Source organism: Ornithodoros turicata, unplaced genomic scaffold (assembly GCF_037126465.1).
Source record: "Ornithodoros turicata isolate Travis unplaced genomic scaffold, ASM3712646v1 Chromosome15, whole genome shotgun sequence".
Lineage (NCBI taxonomy): Eukaryota > Metazoa > Arthropoda > Arachnida > Ixodida > Argasidae > Ornithodoros > Ornithodoros turicata.
Genome location: NW_026999318.1, coordinates 604,051 through 623,596, shown reverse-complemented (window position 1 = coordinate 623,596; position 19,546 = coordinate 604,051). Strand labels below are relative to the sequence as shown.

General features: G+C 44.3%; 1 protein-coding gene across 1 annotated transcript in view; it reads left to right on the top strand.

The window, feature by feature from the left end:
• The window catches only part of LOC135372421 (serine/threonine-protein kinase SIK2-like), a 103,062-nt gene extending 86,397 nt beyond the window's left edge, over positions 1-16,665 (top strand). Inside the window, exons 7-10 of the mRNA XM_064606036.1 lie at positions 3,586-3,709; positions 4,480-4,706; positions 5,259-5,459; positions 9,321-16,665. Coding sequence (XP_064462106.1) covers positions 3,586-3,709; positions 4,480-4,706; positions 5,259-5,459; positions 9,321-10,703 — 1,935 coding nt within the window. The 3' untranslated portion in view covers positions 10,704-16,665. The remainder of the gene's footprint in view (positions 1-3,585; positions 3,710-4,479; positions 4,707-5,258; positions 5,460-9,320) is intronic.
• The last annotated feature ends 2,881 nt before the right edge of the window (positions 16,666-19,546 follow it).

Sequence of the window (19,546 nt, the reverse complement as noted above, 5' to 3'; positions counted from 1 at the left end):
TAAAATTCTGGGGCATAATACGTCCTCTAAATCTACTTAAGCTTCCCGACACTGTTTCTATTTGTTTTATCTCAGTTACAAACCCTGAAGTTTATCTTGGCGAACCCTGTATTTATTTTACTTTGTACTAAATATTGACGTCGCTGAAAAACTGTGTACTCAAAATATAAATGCCGTTAGTGAACATTCCACATTTCCACCTTTGAAAGGACTGGCAAGGCATCATATACCGTATTTACTCACGTATTGAACGCACCCAAACTGGAGCGCTCAGACTTCAGTAGCACAGCCGGATCGTATCGCGCCCAGATCGTGCAGTCAACGAGAAGGAGCGCCTGGCACCAGAGTGATGAACAACGAATGCGACGGACATTGTGGAGTATTGTGTCTATGCTTGATAAAAGCACGTGATAGAACAGAGGACGATTTGATCTGGGAGAAACGCGATGTTCGATTCTGGAGCGATAGCCCCGGATATCTCCGAATAAAATGGGAGTTACGTGTAGGGTTCCAATTTTCCCCCGTGTATTGAAGGCACCCCCTCAATGATGCGATGTTTTTGGGTAAAAAATGTGCGTCTTATATGCAAACAAATACAGTATTTGGTTTCTGCCATCATTCACGCAAGTTCTTGTCTTCTAGCAAGGGTGCAAGTACCTCACCAGTCCATGCCTCTAGCTGCAGTTACATGAATGCGGCAGAAGTGCATTGTATTGAGTTATCGCTCCTTCTCGTACACATTCTGACCAGTGCATTGATTGATGTGACCCAGTTGGAGACAATCTGTTGCGATAAGTCGGTTCAATATGTTTTTTTGAATGGTGGCCAGCACTTCTGGCCGGGAGACCTTGGAGGAACAGTGTTGCTAAGCATGCGGCAGGTTATCTGCATCTTTACGTCATTCTCAAAATTACTTTCTCGCCAAGATGAGGAACGTTATATTGTGAAAATACAATGTGAGACTATTACATTGCAGTGACATAAGTTTGGTAGGATTCTGATGGCACAAGATTCAGTCCAGAGTGGCACATTAAGCATTTACTGTGTGGCAGAAATTTTGTGCTTTGAAACAGTCCCATGGGCCTGGGTAACTTCTGTCCTTTGGAAGTTTTAACTACATGATAAGAAATGCCCTAAGGTTGGGCTTTGCTCATTTGTGTCCTCCCTCCTGCAGAGGTGGGCAAATGCCCTCACCTCAATTTTCGTCACAGATGTTTTTCCTCACCTCACCTCATTTTTTGGGGGACTTTGTTCCTCACCTCACCTCAACCTCCTTTTAAAATTATTTTCCTCACCTCACCCCATGTTGTTTCTGAAAATTTTTTCTCACCTCACCTCAACATTTCCCAGAACACTTTTTCCTCACCTCACCTCATTTTTTTCTGAAAAATTTTCCTCACCTCACCTCAACCTTCTTTCTAAAATATATTCATATTTGTTATGATTTGTGCCTCGTCGAGCTCACCTTAACCAGTTTCTGTAAAATGTTTTCACTTCACAATTAAATTACTAATTAAATTACTTTATGTAGACACAGACCTCTTGTGCATTTTCACCTAACTTGATTGCCGTACTAAAAGCTCAATATTTCAACTTGTGGCAATACGAAATATATGCCATTATTTGCGCTTATTGCACTTAAAGCGCGTGTTGTTGCCTCCATTTGTTACATCAGTCTCTGATAAGGCCATTGGTTGTCATGTACTATCATTCCAAATAATACTTGAAAGACATCTGCTTACAGACTGACTAGTTTGGCTTTGTTGAAATCTATACACTCAAAGCACACGGAACTATACTGAGTTGTTCATGTGTCTCACATCATGTATGTGACTCAACTGACTAGTTTGATTGTGTTGAAATCTGAGCTAAATACATATAAAACACACATAAGCTATATTCACTTGTACGTGTATCTGATCTGACACGTCTATCATGTATCTGACTCAACTGAAAGTCTGGAACTAACGTGCTTACAGCGAACACATTTTAGTGTAGAGAGCCTATGCTCACAGTAACATTTCTGCTACATTGGTAATACAAAAAGCTGGCTCTCGGTGCCCTTTTAAGAGATCGCGCAATTGAAAATAGCCGCTCCACATTTCCTCAACCTCCCTCTCAAAAATTTTTCCACCTCACCTCACCTCAATCTCAATTTCGGAAATTTTTTCTCACTCACCTCACCTCAAAATCCTTGTCAAAAAATTTTCCTCACCTCACCTCAACCTCCTTCTCGAAAAATTTCCTCACCTCACCTCAACCTCCCTCTCGAAACATTTTCCTCACGTCACCTCAATCTCTCTTTTGAGAATTTTTCCTCACCTCACCTCACCTCAATTTCCCTTTTAGAAATTTTTCCTCACCTCACCTCACCTCAATGTGCATGAGGTGAGGTTGATGTGAGGGTGAGGTCACCCTCATTTGCCCTCGTGAGAATGCCCACCTCTGCCCTCCTGTTGTTTGCAGGCGCTAGATGTGCATAGAGTGAGTACAAAGAAATATTATGAAGCAACATCATCATTCATGTAGTGAGCATGTTGCAACATCAGGTGCTGTATGTTTACAAACGAAAGGAAGCCTCTCATCCTGTGCTATCTGGAAACACGTCCGCTCTTCCCAAAAATAGAACACTTTGTTGTGTTATTGGACGCATGCAAGTTTATAATTTTTTGTACCTCTGGGTCTCATTTATTTGCATTATATCTTTTGCAATAAATACTCTGTCACTCAAGTTATTTGTGAATCTTCCTAAAATCTGTGGCTGGATATGTTAAGAACATTGGTAATCCCCCGCGACTGTGTGTTTCCATTGCTTGTCTGTCACTTTGTGGTGATTGTCAGTAATTTGAGGCAGCATCTACACCTTAGGCACACAGAAATGCCTTGAATGCCCAAAATCCTGTTGTATGTGCCACTGCAAGGGATCAAGTTAGGACCCTGCTGCTCTCTTAAAGTGATGGGTCTTTATCGGGTCTTTAATGCTGAAGCACACAATTTTTGTGCGTGAAGCTTGCTGTTGATAAGCACATCAAAGTGTGTTTCTTAATATACCCTTACTCTCAAGAAGGATGTGAAGGGCATTTGAATCACTATAATAACGATCACTACAATAACTGGCATACACGCGTGGGAAGACAGTCTATTCTGTTATTCTCTTAAATGCACAGGGAACCCTTTGACACTGCAAGAACAAGCTTGACAAGCTACGGACGAGACATGACACATGACAGTGGCGTAGCCAGAACATGTTGAGAGGGGTTCTATGGGGCTTCACATGGGAGAGGATTTCACCCTCGTTTCTCTCTCCCAAATGCACTACCACAGGTACAATTTGGGGGGGAGGTTGAGCCCCCCTCTGGCTACGTCACTGACACAAGACATGATAAGACACAAGCTACGAAAGTTCAGTATACCTTGACACAAACATCAGACCCAGAATCCCTATCTACGTACTTCACTGCTACAGGAACACTCTGTTTCCAAGCCGAAAACAAGGATGGTCTCACATATGTCATTTCACAAGCAGTTCGACGACTATAATTTCTGCTGCGAAAATTTGTCTAATCAGTGGCCATTTCTTTTCAGAGTCTCGGAGTGGTACTCTATGTCCTAGTGTGTGGAGCCCTTCCGTTTGATGGCAGCAACCTCCAAGTCCTTAGAAGTCGTGTCTTGTCTGGCAGGTTTAGAATCCCCTATTTCATGTCATCAGGTAGGGCATCCTGTCTTTGCCATCTGCATAGGAAAAACTCTATTGTGTGTCACCATGGTTTGCGGGGAAGCCAGTTCTTGTACTGCACTGCTTTGCTTTGCTCGCACATTTCACTTCTCTCTCTTTTTGGTTACAAGTGTAATTTAATTATTGTGATCAAAAGGAGCCAATAACTTTGTTGGAAAGTGTGTTTTCCCTATATCCTAATCACCATAAAATTGTTTTACGTTAACCACTACAAAGGGGGCACGATGTAGCATGCTGCACAATACACTATATTTCTCACGGATCTTGGCAGGTACATGTCACGGGCAGTTACAATTTTAATGCACTGCACTGCACTTTTCTCCTGCAGAACACAGCTGTCAAGAAGCATTTTCTTTGACACACATACGTGCCATTGCAAAGTTTGGTTTCAGTAGAACTTCCTTTAAAGGTGACCGAAAGCAAACGCTTGCCATGCCACACTTGTTTTTTGTGATTTTCTAATGCAAGAAAACTACACATCGTTATTGCATATTCTGCTTGCACTACTTAACATTTTTAATGCATGCACATAATCTTGTGTCTGCTTGACCTTCAGCTTCACCCTTTTTCAGTGAGAAAACATGTCACCGACAAAAGTCTGGTCAAGTTTTGTTGGTGAAGTGTTCTCTCTGAACTGTATCAAAGTTCCGACAGCGAGCATAACCTTGCGATCTTTTCTCAAAAACAGGGTATCTAACAAACTTTTCACATACTTTTCCTCAATTACTTTTTCCTCTCTGCAGACTGTGAGAACCTGATTCGCAAGATGCTGGTACTTGAGCCCAGCAAGCGACTGAGCATAGAGCAGATCAAGCGCCATCGGTGGGTGCAACCTGAGGGGGTTCCTGCGCCCTCAGTAACCATCAGCAGTGGGGCTTCGGACCGAGAAGCTGCCCGGATGGGGGACTTCAATGAGCATATTGTACGCCTCATGCAGAGTCTGGGCATTGACCCCAAGAAAACCAAAGAGGTACCCGTGTCCGTCCCCTCTTGATTGACATTGCTGTGCAACAGTTCAGTAGGATACACATGAATTTTGAAGCTTCCGAGATGCTTTGTTGTTAGGACACAATGTGGGTTGTTATGGTCAGGAAAGAAATTAATTAACATGTTTGTCCATAATGCACCTTCCACACACATGGTCATTTATGTTATTTATTTTTATTTATTTTCCCCATTTATTTTCTTGCTCATCAACAGCCTAAGCGATGACACACATAGTCAAGCGATGACAACTGATCAAAATTGACAGAATCAGGACACAGATATCGGTGTAAAATCGCATTAGAAACGTAAGTCTAAAAAAACCCTAAAAGAATGAAATCTATTAATGTCCAACAAACTGTCATTGTAGAAGGCCTGAATACGTGCAGGGGCCCTGTCGTTGAGCGTAGGATAAAATAACTGTCGTGTGAACATATTGTAGAAAAGAGACACTGCATAGTGGAAGAGGTTGTGAGTGTAAGAGGCAGTGACAGTATGTAACGTGATTTGTGATCTCATTCTTCTCCGTGTGTTGCAGTCTCTGATGAAGGAGTGTTACGACCACCACACGGCAATCTACTTCCTGCTGTTGGAGCGGTGGAGGGCCCATCGGCCCTCGCTGCCCGTAGCAGTGCGGGCAGCACTGGACCCGCCTCCCACCCGCCGGCCCAGCTCGGTGGCAGAGCAGGCCCTACGCCGCAATGAACCCGCAAATCCCCAGGCCGCCTATGCTGTGCATGTGAGTGTACTGTCCTTGTTGCTTGCTGTAATCCATTCAGGTGGAATAAAGTGTCAGAGTTGTAGGTACAGTCACCAACCCATTTTCCAGATTTCTGGGGGCCATAGAATTGGTCTGAATTATCGAGTCAGGAGTACCGAAAATTCACTTGTATTAGCCAGGGGCTTATGCGCAAATTTATTCTTTCGCCTGCGCTCTGCGGCTTATCTGACGACTACTTTTCTGGGGTATTTTCCCTATACCCCGGTTTTACCGAAAGGGCCCACAGTGTCTCCGGAACAGCATCTCCCTGCCAATACACGAAAAATGCATAAAAGGGGGGGGGGGTTAATACTGGGTTATATTTTGCTTCAGTAATTTGGGTGTAATCGGGTTGAACTGAATCGGACTCAAGTGAACTCTGGTTGCATCGTGTGGAAGCAGGTGTAAACCTTCAGTTTACTCAGCATAATACATGGTGCACCAGTAGCCATAGAGTATCAATATTTAGTCCATGCATCTAAGAGGCAGCAGGGTCTCTGTTTTGACACCTTGAATGGGCATATTTATGCACTTACAGCACAGTTTACAAAGTCCTACGTTAGCTGTGATGACTTCGAGTCCAGCTGTTTTCGGGGAAATATCGGGTTAAACCCCACCTGTGCCGATTTGAATTGGGGGTAAATATCGTGCGTAATCAGGTATAACCTTAAAAAGTCAGGCCCTAGTTATTTTGGCACTTTTCAGATGCGTTTCCAACTTTTCTTCTTTTTCATGATGGAGCTCCAGGTTCAACTTTTGCAACGGTGCGCAGTGCAAAATGCATGTGTCGAATTACACCATGCGGCGAGCCTTCTTGTTTGAATAAGCATGTCCCCCTTTTTTGTCTATAGACGAGAATCTTCGCGGTATCTAGTGCATGGCCACTTTGTAGCGACTGTGGCACCATGATGCAGGCATTTGCTGTGGAGAATATGGGTGCTTCGGCTCAATCAAGGTGTGAGCTCGGGATATAGCTTGTCCTTCGAACGCCCTGTTGGACTAAAAACGATGCATAAGTGTATGTTTTTCTGTGTGACTGCATTTCATAAGATGTAGGAATAAAACAGCACAAAAAGCTAAGTCAGCAAAGAATGTGCTATTTAATAAACTTCCACGATGCTATAAGTGCTATATGTGGTTCCCAGTTTGTCGAACATAGTGTATTGCTTGTAGTGTGGTGTAGTCTCCACGCAAAGAAAGTTTTTGCAGTGTGGAACGAGAGAGTTTTACATTGCAACTCATGCTCAATGGATAGTTTCTGCCATGTCGGCACAGTTTCCCCTGAAGTCGTTCCGGGACCCATACTAACCCCCCCTGTCCCCCACTCCTTCCTGCTGCCCTCTCTCCATCTGCCCACATCTGTACACCGCTCAGAGCCACCATTGCTACGCGGCACTAACACGGAAGTAAAAAAAAAAAAGTTTCTGCCATGATATGTTTTACAACTCTCATGTTTCTTCACCTGTCAAGCTCACTGTTCCTCGTATTCACTGTTCTCATTTCCAGTTGAGTATCACTGTTCTTGAAGAATATATACCAGAATATGCCTGTCACATATTACGTAGTTGTGAACATTGAAATTTGTAATGAAGAAAGGAATATGAGGCAAGCCAGCTGGTGTGCTGAATGTACAAACATGTCCCTGAGTTTGGGGAAGAAAAGAAAATGAACCACACACACAGAACTCAACACAAGAACTTGAGTTATGTGAGTTACTTACAAGTTACAAGTTACAAGAACTTGAGTTACTTGTGTGTGGTTCGTTTTCTTTTCTTCCCCAAACTCAGGGACATGTTTCTACATATGTTTGTCTTTAGTGTTGCAGTGAACAAAACAATGATTGCTTTACGGAATTAAATGATAAGTATGTGTGTTAGGCAAGGATCCCACGCTCTACCAGTAATCTCCACAGCGTAATAAATTCTGATTGTTTAGTTCATGGTAGAATGAGTTGTTAGCTCATAAGGCCTATACTTCCATTTTTTATCATGCTCTTTGATACAACAACAGTTCACCAACTGACTGGCATAGCACGGCAAAGTTACACGAACCAAAGTGCTCAGCGGAACCAATTGGAACTGTGTTATCACGAATCTGTGATGGGGACTTTAAAATGCTCGAGAACCCTGCTACGTTGCATAAACAAGGTTTTCATAATTTTATTTTCAGCGTTGCTTACTCAAACTTGTTCACGCTGTGCCCAACAGGAATTTCGTAGTTTCCGAAGAACACTTGGGCAGTTAGCTGTGGATCCTGAGCTAAAATTTGCTTGAAATTTGAATAATGACAGATGATTATGAAGAGCTTAATTGGTCAAACCATTGGCTGCTGTGTACACATTTTCTCTTAAAATGGCTGTTGAAAGAATCTTCAGACTTAATATAACAATGTGTGCTGGATGCGGGCAAAATTAATGCATTATCAACTACTGCACCACAGCTTCATTAGGGGAGATATGTTTAATGATGAAAAAAATAAAATAAAATTTGGGTGAACGGTCTACATTAACATGAGAGCATTAGTTGTCCGTAGAGTCAACTACTGTGCAGTCCTGCACAGATAAATACATATCTGTTGTGTCATTGAGAGCGATAACTGCACGAATATACTACAAACCAATACCGTGCCTGCAGGTGGTACATTGTGCAGAGAGTAATGGTGGAATCTCGTTTGCGCTGGTTCGTAGCTAAAATTCTGGACAATGGAGTATGGGTGGTCACCGGTACCATTGAACACAACTGAATTGAGTGAAAAGATGAATTAACCAAAGTCAAATTAACAGTTGTCTACTGTATCACACCAAATGGATGCATGTTTTGCACATTTGCATGGCGTGACCATACAGCTTCATGTTGTTTTTAATGTTAACAAACTGCAGAGTCTACTTCTGCCTTCACTTTTACCAGGCATATTCATGCAGATGAATAGCAAGTGCCCTAAAGGACATGTTTTCCTGCAGCTTGGTATTCAGATACCTAGCTCTATGCCTTGCAAACTGTACTCTGCACTAATATGAATGCTTCATGGTGAAAAAGAGCTTAAATAAAACACGAAAATGAAGTGTTGCGCTATTTTAGATCCGCTATGTACCGTAATTTCACGCGTATAAGCCGCACCGCAGATAAGCCGCAGGACCCGTTTTTAGGAACGTTTTGGAAATTTTCTGACAGATAAGCCGCACTGGCAGATAATATGACGCCACTGATTTGTGCGCCAACGGAGACTGAAAGAAGGCCATAAACCCTGTGGTACATATGCCAAGGCCGGCATAGTGTATAACAAAGGAGGTCAGTTCTAGTGTTCTACCAAGATCGGATTGTGCCCTTGTTGCGTGTTTTTCATGGATCGAGGGGTCAGTGGTCTTCCAGAAGACATGAATTACTGTCACCACTTTCGTTAAAGGTGCTTGGGGGAAGACACTAGGAAGGTCTGTCTACTCGAATGTGGACGTGCCCCTGTTTCGCATTCTTCATGCACTGGCAGGGTGGTGCTGTTACGGAGACACTGTCGTGGTCGGCCCTTTCGTTAAAATTGGTGTATGGAGAAAATACCAGGGAAAAATAGCTATGAGATAAGCCGCATAGGTGGATACGCTGCAGAGCACCCGCGAGAAAAAAAAAATCGCGCATAAGCCGCGGCTAATACGCGTGAAATTACGGTAGTTACATATAACATATATGTTCACCTCTTCTTGACCCTTCATGCCCATCACACTAGTGTGAGTCTCTGAGCAAAGTTTCTTTTTTTTTTTACTTCCTTGGTGAGATCTATAAGAGGCTCAATAAAACTTTCTGCACTGGGTGTTTGGATAACATCTAATGTTGCACATTACATTTGCAGGCCCACCCAAGCATAAGCTCGGTCCGAAACCACAAGTTTAGCCAGACTACTGATGGTAACATCACCACGTGCCGCGTGCCCGTAGTGGCTGTGAAAGGCCAGCCAAGCATTCAGCTGCATGGCATGCCACGCAGCCAGGGACCCCTCAACCGCACCACCATCTCTATCGATGAGGGCCTCGAAGAAGACATTGGGGAAAACCCAGACTCCCGCACCTCCTCGCCCGTGCAGTCCGTCTGCACATACCCAGAAATCCCTGAAGCCCATCGTGATAGCCCTCCCCTGTGCAATCTGACACAGCTCCTCAGCCTATCAGACTCTGGCCCTCCGGCCAGCTCCTCCAGCTTTGAGAGCTTCGACTCACAAATCGAGACAGATATCGCAGGGTTTGCATCACAAGACCAGAGCTTTTCTGACACATCAGACCTTCTCGGCATACTGCCCCCTACAGACATCCTTCCTCAGACACGGCTCGGTGGGGAGGGTCCCACCTCGAAGCTCTTCACAACTTATCAGGAGTCGGGTCAACCACTAGTCGACTACAGGGAGGGACGTCGTGCTTCAGACGGTCTTGTGAGCATTCCCCGGAGCTGCTTTCAGAGGCCACTCAGTGAGATGGAGAGAGCCAAGGGATTTCTGCAACTCCACCAGCTGCAAAGCAAAGAAGCTGCAAAACACCCCTGCTACGACTGCCAGACAGTAAAAGAGGAAGCCTATCTGCCAGCACCAAAGTTCTGTCCACCAGCACCCGAGAGTTGCATCACAGCCAAACAGAAACACGTGCCCGGTCCCGAGGATGTAGTTCCGCTGACAATGTGGAGTGGTGACAGTGGGGGAAGAGGGATGTTACTCAGTCAATGCAAGCCCCTCCAACAGCAAGTGCTGTACCAAAGGCTACAGCAGAAACGGTCAGTGTTTCAGCAAGCACTCCATCGAAGGCAGCTCTCGTTCAAGCAGTCCCTGCCTCCTATCTCTGGGGAGTTGAGTCCGTCGCAGCCCGATCAGCAGTTCTCCTTCCAGCCCATCACAGAAGACAACTTGTCGTCTACCGTCCCGCAGCAAACAGACTGGCCCTCAGCTGCGGACCCCCCTCCACGTTACTCGCCGCAGCCCCCTTCGCTGTCCAAGCCAGAGCCACTGTCTTCAGGTTCGCTTGGGCAACTTCCATGTGAGGACGACAGCGGTTGTGCAGGACGCTACTCAAATTATTCAGACTCAGAGGTGGGGAGTACCCCAGGACTGTCAGCGTGCTTGCACTTGAGCCGAGCAGCCAACCCTTCTAGTCACCTGTACAGTGAGAGGCTGTCTTGGACTCAGGCTGGCTGGGAACACACTGGCAGCAGCAGGGCCTATGAGGGCTCTGAGCAGATGGATACTTTATGACTGCACACCATTCACAAGTAGCATGGTGCAGTCTGGGAGTATCCTAAAGGTTGTTTCCTTGTTTTCTGGGCACAGTACGTGTAGAGCAAAAAGGTTCTAGTCTAGACAGGCCCCACTCCTGTATTAGGTTAAATAGCAGTCCACGGTAAGGCTGTTGCAACGAAGTAATGTTTGTTTAACCTTCATGACATCAAGCAGTGCAGATTTTGACAGGCCTCTGAATTCGCTAACATTTCCAACCTGACTAATCGGTTATGTATGGGGCTGCTACCTTGGATATATCCTGCAGTTTTTAGGTCCTTCACAATCAACCATAATTTGCACCGGCATATGCAAGTAGTGTAGGAACGTTATGTAGTTTCATGAGACCACGCGTGCACAACACTGCGCATGCGAGAGTACGTGAACACAAGGTGTATGTGTCCCTGCATGTGGCAGCAGTGGGCCAGTATGCCACCATGCAGGTTCAGCACTGCTCCTGGTCATCAGATACCTACATGTTTACAGTGTAGATGGTCACTGCAAGAGGCAGCAATGGAGTACAGCCTAGAGCACTGCACGGGCTCAGGCTTACCCAAAAGCCCGAGCCCGGCCGGGTAAAGCCTTCTTTTTTGTGGGCCTGGGCTGGGCTCAGGTTTGACCGGCCCTGGCTGAACCCGGGCCCGTACATTGCAGGGTCTAGGTTGGGCTCGAGCCTGTGTTACCCCGCTGTTAGTTAGCCACCCTGGGCTGGGCTGGGCTGAACCAGGCCGGGAAACCTAGAAATGTTTCGGGCTTCGACGAGTAAATCAAAGGAAGGCTGGGCTCGGGCCGAGCCTGGGCCTAAGAATGCGACCCGTGCAGTGCTCTACTACAGCCGCTGTCAGACTTAATCACAACATGGCGTTCTCAGCCGCCAGTGCCACAGAGCATTGGCAACTGGATTTGAGACTAGTTCACAATGTGCATGTAGCACAGCCATGAGTGTGAAGCAGAGACTGATTGTAGGTGCAATCACTGCTCAACTGAGCCGCTGTTGCGAGGCGGTGTACTATGTCTCAACCCAGTCTCATACTTGTATTGGATTCAATCTCAAACCAAGAGGTTAACCTTCTGTGGGGCTGGCATCTGCACAGGCCATGTGCTCACGCATTATGCTTAGGTCTGATGGTGGCTGTACATTACCTCATATCAGTGTTACCATGAAAAAAGTTCAAAACAACAATAACTGTGAATTGTGCCCAGTGTAGTATGCATAGTGTGCGCATAATGTTGCTTTCAGAAACTACCGGTTTGAAAGTTAAAAGAGGGAATATGAGCCTCTAACTCTTACTGCTGTTTAACTGTTTGCCACTGATCATACTGCCTACTGCTCAGTTACATGGTACAAATGAATTAGGCATGATCTGTACCACAGTATACCATGTTGAAACCTACTATACAGAGAGCATATACATAAAAAGACGCAATGCAAACATATACAGCAAAGCAGGCATTAGACGACACAACTTCTAGGTGATCCACTGACAATTTCTGGATATTCATGTCATAGGCCATGTCTTCTATCTGTGCTCAGAAGTACAGTACCGTCCACAAGTTCTTTGACAGCCAAAAAATGCTTTTTTTGCCTAGCACTGCCTTTGAGAGTGCTCAGAGATTCGCTAACTGTAATGACACCTCAATCTTAAGGACAAGTATTGCAAAAAAAAATGCACGTTTGCCTCATATCTGCGTAACACAATACTTCTGGTTAACATCCACACACAACTAGGACTGAGGTGGGATTTGGGACATCTCTTGTAGCACTGGAGTTTGATTACAGAAAAAAATAAAAGGGAAAGAAGGGGGGGGGGGGGGGGGAAGGACACGAAACATTTCACAAAATGTCACTGGAAGAAACTTACTGGGTGTGTATACCCAGCAATGATTTGTTGCAGAACACATTCTGTCTAGGTGTTATCGCATCAGCAAAGTTGGCATTCAAGGCACTGCGAAGAAATCTCGAAGGATTTCAGCGAACTGTCTGGAGCTCGTGAATGGTACTGTACGTTATAAAGGAAAAATCTTTAGGAATCCACCCTTGTACATAGAGTATTGCCAGCTGAAGCATGAAACCACTAGGCTAACCGTAGCAGTGCTAGTTGTGTCTGTACCTCGGTGTTAGATTGTGGATATGCACTCCAGAGATAGAGGCATAGATGACTGGTTCCTTGCTTCATCTGTATGAAATAGTATGAAATATGTTTTGAAACACAAACCTTGTTGTCAGCAGCTTAGAAGACGACTACAATTCTGTGCTGTTTGTGTGTGTGTGGACTAGGCAGTGTTAGAATAGTGTACGGAACCTACCAGGCTGATGCACATATGTGATATTTAAGAGCAGCTGTGTGGGCACCCAATTAGTGAGACGTTCCGAGATGGGCCTTTGGACATGCTCGTATGTTCGGTCCTTTTTTTATATAAATGATAATGTGAATGTTTTGTCAGTGTAAATCATATGTTGAAAGTCTTAAGTGGTGTATTTCAAAGATGAGCAAATTATTGTAAGCCAGAACTGTTCTGGGGCCAACTGCAAATGGTACACAAGTGTTTTATTATTATTATTTATTTAAAAAAAATTTTCTTATTGTGCACTTCCACAGTGTCCCCTTGAAAATGGTGTTGTCGTTAGTATCATCGGCTTCTTCTGATAAAATTCATAGGCTGTGGTAACGCACCTGCTATGTGACAGCAACATTGCAGGTGCAGTTAGCATGCTTCTGTCTCATGATGAGTATTATACGAATGTATGAGAAAATAAGAAAGTCAAAAGAAAAAAAATTGCTTGTAGAAATTCAAACATTACACTTTGCCTGTTCCTGTGACACATACTTTCCGTCAAGGCTACTTCGAATACCATTTATGAATGGTGTAGTAACGACTGGAAACTAACATCTGCATTAGTACGCTGTGGGGTTTGTGCACATGGACACTGGTATCACCTGTCTCCTGTCAGGGTGTGACGGGCACAGAATAAAGAAGGAATAGGTGACAAACCACTGAGCACTGTTAGTTGTCATTATACTACTTCTTCTTTCGTGTCAAGAATACTGCAAACGAACGTCAAACAAAAATTTTCTGATACTTTCCGATTGCATTGCAATGTGAATTGAAAAATGTGGCGCACTCAGCAGGCTTTTGTACCAGCATGAGAAGCGTAGTAGGTTTTCATGCTACAGAATGCTCTAGATTTACGTGCAACTTCGATTTACACTGAGGAAACATTGTACATTAAACAGTGCTCTAGATGCTCTCAGTGTTTGGAGATACAGATTCTGCGAGGGAGTACGGGAGGTCTGCATCAATAGTGACACAAACTATATTTTCCCATTGTATGTCCATAGCATGTCGACGCTGGTGGTTGACCTTCAAAATTATGTGGCAGAGTGAAATGTACCATGACTATTTATACTGAGAGAGGCTGTACACTTAAGCCGAAGGCACATTTGCCCATCTGTTCTGTTCCAATATTTGCTGGTGACTGATGAATCTTCAAGCAGACTTGCCTGTGTGATTTACATGCCATATTTATAAACTAAGTCATTCGCCTGCTGTGAGAAAAAAGAAAAAAAAGAACACTCACCTCTTTTGAAATGCACTTGGCCTGAACTGCTAGGGTTTTAAATGAAGTGGCGAGAGTTCCACAGTTCTCTTACTTTGCGCTTTACTGCAATGCCAGATTGAATGCTACAAAGTACAGGGCAAAGAGGGGGAGGCGTACCTTCTGCTAAAAACTGGCTTTCCCTGATCTGGAAGAGTGTTTGCTTTTGGTATTGGGATGTTTTGCTTCACCAGTATTGCAATTCTTTGGCACGACACGAAAAAAGGTAGACGCAGCAAAATGCAGGGAGCTAGGCAAAAAATAGCTGCGCAGAAGCGCATCCCGCAGTCAGCTGATCTGCTACTCGCCTCACGCTCAGTGTCGCAGAAGGGGGCGCGATGCTGGTGTCTTCGTCCGTCGCCTGTGATCTTTGACTGTTACTACAAGTTTCAAATGAAAAAGGCACGGACGAGAGAGACAGAACGTAATTTTGTGTGTCATGTTTCGTGGCTGGAAGAATTGGAAGGCTTTAATCTTTCAGTTGATGCACATTGTGTTCACAAAAAACGTTCCAATACTACAACGACACTGGCTGTGAATCTCTGTCAAATAACATCGCCTGTGACGACCTGGAAGACACCGTGTCTGCTTCCATGAGCGAGCTGTGCAGGCATAGACTCATTTTTCTGTTTTTAAGTTCTGTCTCGTTTTACACAAAAATGTTAGAACATAGAATAAATACAGAATTTTATGGTTAAGGGCTTGCGACACCATGATATGTGCGGTTCATTAAATCGTGCACATATGGTACTGCATACCAGAGAATTGAGGTAAAAAAAAACACCTTCTAGGATTCGCAGTTGGTGAGATACAAGCTCCAATGTCAGGGTTGAAAGAGCCTCCGTTATTCCTATTTGTTCTTATAAGCATTGGCCTCTTTCGTGGCCAGTTTTGTACGCGTCTTAGACTGCCTTTGCAGTAACACTCGAAAGGCAGGTCCGCACCGATGCAGATAGGCATTTTTTTACATTTATCAGGGATAACAGTAGTGTTGCAATCCCTCTAACTGGCATCATTGCGATGCTAAACAATGACCATTCACAGGCTCCTTCTTCACGTCTGTCGGCATTGCTGTAGAGATGACTGTGTCGTGCTGGTGGAGAAATGGGCAGTGCAGTGAAGTCTGAGAGAACTGTTGCACTCTAAATTGGCTTCTGATGATGTGTGCGGTGATAATGTTGTGAGGAGAAAGCCAAAGTACATGACAGTGCCATTCCCTGAAGCCCCCTATGACACCACTTCACTCTGTAGTCTCCAGAGTAGCTCGTATTTTTAGAACTCTCTGCCGTTGCTGTAGACCGTAATGGGTGGACGTTCTGATTGTCAACATACCAAAGGTCTCAAAATTACATGCTACGATAAAATTAAAGTAAACTTTTCTAGTTGACAAGCTTGCTCTTCCCGGAGTTCATGCTCATGGGGCTGGATGATGGAATTTGCATTTGCTGACCCTTTAAATTTCATGCCTACCTCATTTGTGTAAAAAATTATTTCAGAATTTTTAGTAGCTTCATTTTGGAGGTGCAGAATATGGGCGATCTGCATTGAGTGTATCAACCATAAAATATTCCTTGCTGGATAGCTATTCCTTGAAATCAGAAATCATTCTCACAAAGCAAATTGTGCAAAGGCATGTTCCGCAAAAAGAATGTGAAACCACGAAGAAAAATTCTATTTGTACAGCTCGCGTAAAAGTTAACCTGAACGCCGTTCCAGCCTGCAAAGCAGAAAGAGAGCCACCCTGGCAGCGCCCAGTAGAAGACGGCACCTTCATAACGATGGTCACCCCTCTAACCGGAATGAGGTGACCTAAACACCCTCCACCGTTATTTCTTCTAAGCAGCAACAGGGACTGCAGGCCAGAATGGCATTCACGTTAACTCTGATGCGAGCTGTACATTCTGAGAACTCTGGTTCTGACTGTGAAGAGGGAATGATGAACCTGGTTAGCTTGGTTAACATGTTCACAAAATGCAGCATGCTGCTCACATGCTTACAAAAACCATTAACTGTGTGAAATGATAAATGCTCACATGCATCGACATTGGGGTGTGAGCGATAATATGATGGAGCTGCCTACGTAGAAATCCACAGGGATCTCACCGTCACTCCAGGGCCCCCAACATATTATCTTGTGCTTACACCCCTCCCGCCCCATTCTGTCAATTTCCGTGCGAGCTGCGCATCGTGAAAATGGTCCACCCATTATGGAAGACGATGTCTCTACCAATGGCAGATGTCAACTTTGGATATGGAGCCAAGTAGAATGTGTCGTACTCTGTCAGACGAGTTCGGACTAGTAGGGCTTTCCAGGACAAGTAGCTAATAAAAGTGTACAAATGTGACTCCCGTCTGTGCTTTGTTCTTGTACTGGTCGTGAATTACCTGACTAATTGTGGCATCTCGTATCTACTGCAAAATTTTTGCAAGTTACACTGATTAGCCTGAAGGTTCATGCCGTTTGCAACTGCTGTAACTTCAGTTACAACACCGTAGTCGTTTGTATTACAAATGCAACACCAAAATGGAAGAACATCTCTCCATGTTGCATCACTGGCTGCCCTCTGTAAAGCATGTGCTTTCGTCATTTTTTTATGTGTCTGCAAATAACACAGACAGACACGTTGTGCAACAAGGGATAACACTAGCTGGAATAAATTAACATGCAATCTGTCTATGTTGCCGTTGAAGTGGCAGGCAAATCTTGCTAGAAGGCGAAATAATCACACAAATGATTGATTTTTTTAAATTCCGTGTTATGAGTGGCATACTGACGTGGACAGAGGAATGACTGTAGAACTGCATTATACATAGCACATATGGTACAAACAAGTACATGACAGTGCATGCAAACATGCATGAAGAAGAGCCCAAGGACAGCACATCCTTAGAAGCAGAGGTGAAGGAAAAATAAAAACATGATTAAATATCCGAGGCTATCAATCAGTCGATGAAGCCTTTTATTAAATAAGGAGGAGACGTCCATAAGGGTGGAGTGCCTAGCGTTTAATGACAAGGAAAGCCCAATGGCGGCAGAATTCCTACACCGCGAGCCCATGAGATGCGGGCCAGAACCCTTAACTTCTTCTACACCTTTATTTTTATCTAAGGTGCCTAACATAGCGTTCAATTGTAACACCAAACAGAGATCCGCAGGCCTATCGAAAACCCTTACTGTGAACGGTGAGAAAGCAAGAAATAAAAAAAGGCAAGGGAAGGAGGTTGCCTTTCAAAGTGGCCGGTGAAGTGCACAGAAACTTTGTTTCAGGCATAGCTTTGGTGACTTTCAATTAAATTTAATTATTTTTAGAATTATGGAAATAAAGCCAACAAATGAAATTAGTTTTGTTAGCCTAATTAATATAGCATAGCTCATAGCATAACGCTAATTAGCATAGAATCGATAATTAGAAATTTAACTAATACATTGATTTTGTGTTTGAGTGTGTTTGTCGCGTCCTGTGTTTTACCTCAAACTCTAGGCAATCTGAACATCATCAAGCCAACACCTAGCTTGCCTACTCCTGTTATGTTCATAGATATTCAATGTTCCCTGGCAGGACGCAGGATGTAGTGCTAGGAAATCTCACATTACTGCAGAGGCGGAGAGTTTTCGTTTTCCCGGAAGGGCGCACCGCGAAGTAAGTACTCTGGCGGGGGGGATATGTTTATTAAGAAAAAAAGAAAGGTAAGCCAGATGGATGTCGGCTTGTTATTCCAAGAAAAAAGTGAAAGGGGGAAGACAAAAAAGGCAAAGAAAAGAAGAACGCAAAAGAAAACAAAAAGAAGGAAAGAAAAGGAAAAGAAAAATGAAGAACACAAAATATAAAGCTGAAGAATCACACACTCTGGCGTGATCCTATGATGTATGCGGAAACTGGTATAGAAATAAGAGGAAGGAAGAACAGAAAAAAAAAAAAAACAGAGAACGTAAACAGTGAACATGTGCACAACTGAAGGTGTTGCGCCTTTGAAAACTGAGTGCAATAGGAACAAAATGCATTGAATCCTCGGTGTTTGACCCGAAATGCGCGCAATATAATGAATATGGTCAATGAAATGGAGCAGCGGGAGTTGAACCCACTCCCAACGGATATATGTTCCGAAGATCCTACTGTTACACCTCACTGGCAGCTGCTGGTACAGGTCCCAACAAAAGTTTACGGAACACGCGAGCGGTGTATTTTCTCCTCGGTACGACACCCTAGCGGCAAGCGGAAGCTGGCGAAATCAGGCCAGTTCACTGCCTCAGAGGGGTGGACGACTGCGCTCTTAGCGACACACAGCGGTAGTTTCGGTATGATTACTGTTGTATGTGCCGGCGAAGTGAGTTGGATTTAACTGTTGTGCTCGTCAACAACTCGTGACTCACTTCAGTTGTTTATCAATCAATCAATTATCAATGTCAGCGTCAATTGTTTATCAGCTCGTCACGCGTCGTCCATAATAAAGCTGTTTACAAGATACCTTTCTTTCTCTTGTCTACGTATCATGGCTTTCCAATAAAAGCGATACACCGTAAAGTGTTGCCACCATGATTCATCCTTGTTATCACGATGATAGCGGCGTGCTCCCTGTCTCAACAATCGTTGAATCACGTGTTGTTGGTGAGCACAACAGTAAAATCCAACTCACTTTGCGGGCAGATACAACAGTAATCATGCCGAAACTACCGCTGTATGTCGCTAAGAGCGCAGTCGTCCACCCCTCTGAGGCAGTGAACTGGCCCGATTTCGCCAGCTTCCGCTTGCCGCTAGGGTGTCGTACCGAGGAGAAAATACACCGCTCGCGTGTTCCGTAAACTTTTGTCGGGACCTGTACCTTTTCGACTGCTTCGTTTCATTGATCTGATTGCTTTGGGCAAAATTCAGGCTATGTGTTGTGTCATCCTCTGTGTTTCTTCGCCTCACCTTCTAGTGATAATTAGTATGGTGGGCGGATACATATTTTACAAATTGCAAGATGCATTTTTGGGGTTGGTGCCTCTTTGCTCTTTTGACCGGGGCGCGCCGAGCCCCAAAGGCTGGTGTCAGTCTCTTAGCGGGACTTCCCAGGGGAGGCGGCGATAGATTGCTTTGCAAACTGCATCTCGTTGCACAACACTTGAAATGTATTGGAAATATTTTCAAATCTCAATCTTCACAATTCTTACTGCATAATGCATTCACGGAACAAATATTCAATACTATGTCAAAATATTGTGCACGCTTGAGGGTAGCAGGAG